The sequence below is a fragment of the Mustela lutreola genome, chromosome 2 (genome assembly GCF_030435805.1).
Source record: "Mustela lutreola isolate mMusLut2 chromosome 2, mMusLut2.pri, whole genome shotgun sequence".
NCBI lineage: Eukaryota > Metazoa > Chordata > Mammalia > Carnivora > Mustelidae > Mustela > Mustela lutreola.
The window spans coordinates 60,042,761-60,049,220 of NC_081291.1; the positions used below are offsets into that span (position 1 = coordinate 60,042,761).

Sequence of the window (6,460 nt, forward strand, 5' to 3'; positions counted from 1 at the left end):
ACCTAGAAAGTGGGTCCAGACCCTCCCCGTGCCACCGCTGTGAACCAGAGGTAGGAGATTTAAGGGGGTGCATGGAGACTCTCCCTGTGGGTGCCTCTGGGGACAGAGGATGCAAACTGGCAATTTGGATTTTTAATATAAAAAATTTAAGGTCTGCACAGGCAGGGGTATTAATAAGTTTGGCTCCCAGCCCTAGAAAGGCACCTCGCAGGAGCATGTGCCCAGCAAATATGTGGTCGACAGAGTTACATCGCTATGCCCAGGCAGGGACACAGAGGAAGCAAGGGGTAGAAGGGGACAAGAGGGGACAGTGGAGGTGCCCCTGGGACCCTGGTGTGAGGGTGGGTGTTGAGGGCAGTGGCATCCTGGGCAGCTGTCCCACCTTGCCCCCAGCATCTTCCTCATTCCCCAGGACCCTGTGACTGGGCACTAGATCAGCATTGGTAGAATCCTGGGGGCCGAGGGGGTACCAGGGTGGGCTGTTCCAGACTTCTCCTCTAGTAAATGGGCTCCAGGCCTATAGTGGCAGCCTCTCAGGGGTCCCCTGTCCAATGTGTGGCAACACCTTCTGCTTTGGAGAAGGAGGGGACTGCCTGCCTGGAGTAAGGTGCTGACACTCTCCCTGTGCCTTGGAGCCCTATCCCCAGGCCAGAGACTCACTCCTTCCCCACCCCGCTCTCCACCCTGCCTTCAACCCCTTCCAACTTGGAACACAGCTTCAGGGACATGCTCAGAGATGTCGAGGATCCTACTGAGGCCATTTTCAGAGTCCCTGGACAGAAGGATCCACCTCCAGCTGGTTGGCAGAAGACCTTTCCACCTAGCAGTCTGCCCTTGGCATCTGCCTGGTGCCTGTGGGCTCAACATTAGCACACCCTCACTGGCTTCTGAGCTCAGGGGGTTTAGCTCATGGCTGGGGTTGGGGGGGGGGTGCGGACAGCAGGGGTGGTTGGGTAGGTTGGTTTGATTAACCTTCTTTTGTCACAGCCAAGGTGTCAAGGTGTTCAAATAACAGGGAAGCCCAGTGGGCACATGTCCCAAGCAAAGACTGAGGGTGGGGTTCATAAGTCCCTCTCTCTAGCTCCTGCTCTCCTGGGTCTTGCAGGAGAGGGTTAGAAGGAGAAGGAACAAAGCGCAGAGAGTGACCAGTGCCTTGGCTCATTTCTCTTTTCTCAAACCTGGGTAGAGGAGGTAGCAGAAAAGATATGTCCCAGGAGGGGAGACCCATACAACCCCAGAGATACAGACACGCAGATGCCTACTGAATTGTACCTACTCCTTTGTAGATACCCCTGAGACACACCCCCATACCAGGACCCGCACGCTCTGGCCTTTTCTCTCTCTCACACCCCACCCCGGGGGCTGAGCTCTGGGGGCTGGGAGTCCAGGCCCTGAGTAAACATTTGTCCCTGAATGACTGGGTGGACAGAAACTGTTCTACGGTCACAGACTCTGGGATCACAGCCCACACGGTGCTAGGGGACACGCTGCTCAGCTAGGACACAGGAGCACCTGCCGCGAATCTGGAGCACCACTCTCAGATGGTCAGCCTGCTCTCAGAAAGGGGGTGGTGGTAGAAACTGTCCAGAGCTTCCTTCCACGGGCTTGTAGAGGGCTCCAGATCTGGGCAGCTGAGTCCAGACATGGGGGAGACAGTGCGAGTAGCAGGGTGACTGGGTGAACACTAGGGAGGACTCTCCAAGGGGTGCTCACCTGGACCCCAGCTATACCCTGGCCTCCAGCCCGGAGGCAGGCATGGGGGTTTGAGGGAAAGCAGGAGAAGGAAGCCCCTCACCCCAGGAGATGAAGGGAGCACAATGTTACCACTAATCATGACAGCTGACACTAATCATGAGTCCTAAACATGACCAGCCACTTTCTGTGTGCTGTCTCCCTAACTCCTTTAACTTCATCTCCCCAGAAGCCCCATAAGGAAGAACTTGAGCACTCCATGTGATAGATGGGAGTACTGAGGACCTGGGAGGAGAGGGACTAGGTCATCCAGCAAGTACGGCTGTGGAATGACCTTTATTCACTAATCTAGACCCAGCCGGGGGGGGGGGGTGAGTGTCCCCCCAAAATAGATTCCTCAGTCTCATCTTTTGGGCCACCTTGACCCCATGGCCCACAGTCCCTGCCTACCCTGGGGGGGCATGGTTATCTACTTCCTGGGACCCTGTCTAGGAGTCACCAAAGATGGGGCTCTGAGGATTCTCACAGCCCACACAGGGTAGGGGCAGGGAGTAGAGACTGACCCCCTACCCACCCGTCCCTGCTCCCTACCCCAACACACTCACACCCAGGAAAGGCAAACAGCCCCAGAGACGGGAACACACTGCTGACTAGGCATCTCAGCCCCAGGCAGACTGTGTAGCCAGTGGGTTAGCCATCCACACCTGTCCCTCACTCTCTCTGTCCTTAGTTTCCCACTTTTTTTTTTTTTTTTTAAGATTTTATTTATTTGACAGACAGAGATCACAAGTAGATGGAGAGGCAGGCAGAGAGAGAGAGAGAGAGAGAGAAGCAGGCTCCCTGCTGAGCAGAGAGGCTGATGTGGGACTCCATCCCAGGACCCTGAGATCATGACCTGAGCCGAAGGCAGCGGCTTAACCCACTGAGCCACCCAGGCGCCCCTAGTTTCCCACTTTTAAGTGGGGAGGAGACAAAGTGAAGTAAGACTCAGCGCACACCTCTGACCCAAAGCAGCTACTTTGCACTGCGGACTCATGACAAGCTGCCTCAGTTACTCCAACTAGACCATGCAATGTGTGCGGAGGAGCCCCAAGTCCTTACCCCTGCGGACTTGGGGGCGGAGCAGGGTGCTCCAGGCAGCGGTGACTGTGGCACAGAGGGACCACCTTCAGGACCAGGTAGCGCCAAGCTTCTCCAACCCACCCAAGCTTATGCCAAGGGACTTCGGGGCGCCAAGGGGTGTTGGGGCAAGGTAAATGAGGCTGTGTTCCTGGCCCAATGCCCTCGGCCACCCACAACTGACCCCGGTCCCTGCGCACAGGCTATGAGGCCCCAAAGGATCACGTCTCTTGGTCGTTGAGAGACCGACTCCCCAGGGGCCCAACACCCTTTCGGGGAGCTGGGCCATGGGCGGGGGTGCCTAGTGCCTTTCTGCACCCACTCACCCCCTCCTTGCCACCCCCCACTTCGCCCGCCCTCCCCCAAGACCGGGAGGACACGGCAGGTGCCCCCAGTGTAGGGGCCCGAGGGGCACTCACCCGGGCTCAGGGCGCGGGGCGCGGCGCCCAGGAGTAGGAGCGCGGCACCCAGACACGCGGCGGCCAGGGCACGCCGCGGCCAGCAGCGCCTCCCCATGCTGTGCAGGGCCGGCGGGGCTGCAGTCCGCCCTGCCAGGCAAGGGCAACAGTGCCCGGCCCGGGACCCGCCCCGGGACCCACCCCGCCGGGTCCCGCCCGCCCGGCGGCGCGTACCAAGGCACGGCACGGGGGTGCGAGGGCCCTGCTTGCGGGGGGCAGGGTGGTGCGGCGGCAGACCGCTGGGGACTGCGGAGGTGCGCGACGGCGGGTGGCGACCCTCTCTCGTTCGTCCTCCACGCCACACACTCCATCAAGTGGGGCATTGGTCCAGGGCGCAAAGGGTGGAGACCGGGTGGAAAGAGCCTTTCGCTGGTGAGGCTCCGCCCCCTTCAGTTTGCCCTGGGGTACCTTCCTCCACCCGAGACCAAGAAGCCTTGCCATCAAAGTGGCAGATCGGTGGGTGGGTCGGAAGAGGCCTGTGTCCTCGGTGTGTTTTCGCGGCCTCGCATGCCAGGGGGCTAAGGGCTGGTATGGGGAAAAGCCCTCTGTACATAACCCTCCCCCATCCCGCCCCGATCTTCCGTCCCCAGTACCAGGCCTAAGTGCCTCTTACTTCCCCCTGTAGCCTTGTTTTCCACAGGTGTCCCCAGGTCCTGCCTGAATTCTGGCTTAAGTAGGTCCTGGCCAGCTCTGGGAGGAGAGGTGGGAGTTCTCAGTTCACGCCCTACTGGGAGTCCGGGCTCTTGTGCTTCACCTGGTCCCAGCAAGGGATCCACACTCCAGGAGAGCACTCAGCTTGTTGAGGACTCCTGTGTGTGGGGGGATGAGAGTGAAGTTTCACATTTGAACGATAAACATCCAGCTAGCCCTGTGGGGGTGGGAAGACCAGGAATCAGGCCTGACCCTAGTGCCTTGCTGCCCAGAAGTCAGGCTAACAGGGAACCAGGGGTGCAGCTGATACCGTATACAGGTGTCTGTGTGTGTGTTTGTGTGGGTGTGTGTGTGGGTGTGCACCTGTGTGAACACTTAGTGGTGTGAGTGTGTGGGAAAGGGTGCTGCTGCAGTGAACTACAGTTTTATAGTAGCTCTTGAAAAATCCGATTCCAGACCCTGCAGGTGCCACTTAACCATTGTGTGAGATCAGGAAATTTGCCTAAGCTCTCTGTGCCCCAATTCACTGCCATCTAAATCCTAGATGTTTGTGATGAGTTAATTTATTTTTACAATTACTGCCTGTTTCTGGCAAAAGACTGGTTTCTCTTACAGTGGTGATAACAAAAGTTCTTTCCTATTGTATTTATTGAGGTTTTAAAGGTCTCTTTAAGGAAACATATTAAGTAAATGATAGTTCTGCGGCTTAAAGAGATGGCTCCAAATGGTGATGATAGGTCTCAAATGGCAGAGAAGTGGGAAACACAGTTCACAGACCAAAACAGAAGCTCATTATTATGACTTTCCAGATGACCTAGACGGAGAGCCTTGGGACTGGCCCAGATTTCCAGTTATCCGGGTGCCCAGTGGGTCCTAAATCTAATCTACATATGCATTCTAGATCCTCCCCCAGCCCACAATCTCCATAAGGGGTTCCAGCCTCTGGGTCCTTGGTCTCCTGGGCTGCCACCTGGTGGTCAAAGTTGAGAATAATGCCTCAGCTTATCCCTTTGGAGAAAACTCCTGGAGACTGGATCCCTAGAGACCCATGGGGGTGCCTCAGTGTAGGGTCTTGGGATAGAAGGGTTGAATATGCCTTGCCAGAGGCCCAGGGCCTCAGTATCTTCCCTATGAAGACACCTTGTGCAGCCTCTGTTCTCTTAAAGGGGCTCACATTCATTCATTCAGTAGATATTGAATTGCCTACTCTTTGTGGGGGCTCGGAGGGACAGAACAAGATAGGGTCTTTGCCCTCATGAAATTTACAGTATAGAATGGGTAGGGGACAGAAAACAGGAATAAAAATATAAGATCATTCCAGGTGGTAAATGGTGCGATAAGGAAAATAAAGCAAGATAAAGGATGGGAAGTGTGTATACTGCTTATAAGGAGTGAGGGTGACAGATACCGGCCTCAGGAAGGATGTGACACTTGAGTCAGGTGGGGAGGAGCCACACAGGTATCTGGAGGAGGACATTTCCAGGCAGAGGACCAGCCCTTGCTGAGGCCCTGATGCCATGTACCAGGAGCCGTTAACTAATAAATTGCCCTAAAACTTAGCAGCTTAAAACAACCATTTAAATTTTACTCACAAGAAAGACAATGATCATACGATCTCACTCATCTGTGGAATTTAAGAAACAAAACAGAGGAACATAGGGGAAGGGAGGGAAAAATAAAATAAGACAAAATCAGAGAGGGAAACAAACCATAAGAGACTCTTAATTCTAGGAAACAAACTGAGCGTTGCTGGACAGGGAGTGGGGTTGGGGAGATGGGGTCACTGGGTGATGGGCATTAAGGAGGGCACATCATAAAATGAGCATTGGGTGTTCTGTACAAATGAAGGATCACTAAACTCTACCTCTGAAACTAATAATATACTATATGTTAGTTGGTTTCAAATAAAATAATTTTTTAATAAAAAATAAATTTTGTTCACCATTTGTGGGTCAAGATTGGGGGAAGGGGGTGAGTTTGATGCTTCTCACTGGGGGCCTCATCCTATTGCATCAGAGGGCAGCTGAGACTGGCCATCTGGAGCCTGGCCAGGGTTGGCCATCCCTGGTGGCTCCCTCATGTGCCGGAGGTCAGCTGGGCGGTTGACCTGGGTACCTCTGCATGGCACACCCCAGCCTGGCATCCCAGGGTACTTGGGCTGCTCCACAGAGTCTAGAACTCCTTCTGTTTGTTTCCTGATAATCACTAAGTTTGACCCAGACTCAGAGGGCAGGACCATACCCCAGCATCACTGGGAGAAGCACCCAAGCAAGGACTGGCTGGCAGGTTTTACAACCACTTCTGGCGTGAACAAGGAGCAGGAAGGAGGCTCTGGAGTCGATGAGAGTGGATGGAGAAGTGAGAAGGGCAAGCAGGTGGCCTACATCCCCAGAGTGTCCTGGGCCACATGTGGGTTAGTCTAAGCAGTCTGCAGTTGTGTTGCTAATTGGCTGGAGGGGGCTGGGAGAAGGTGGGGGGCCAGGAGAGAGGCTGATGCCATCTCTGGGAGAGAAGATGGGCATGGACCTGGGTGGGGTGGT

The 6,460-nt window shown here is 55.2% G+C and overlaps 1 protein-coding gene across 1 annotated transcript in view; it reads right to left on the minus strand.

The window, feature by feature from the left end:
* CHST13 (carbohydrate sulfotransferase 13) overlaps positions 1-3,574 on the minus strand; it is a 28,200-nt gene extending 24,626 nt beyond the window's left edge. Inside the window, exon 1 of the mRNA XM_059161939.1 lies at positions 3,231-3,574. Coding sequence (XP_059017922.1) covers positions 3,231-3,327 — 97 coding nt within the window. The 5' untranslated portion in view covers positions 3,328-3,574. The remainder of the gene's footprint in view (positions 1-3,230) is intronic.
* Between the last annotated feature and the right edge of the window lie 2,886 nt (positions 3,575-6,460).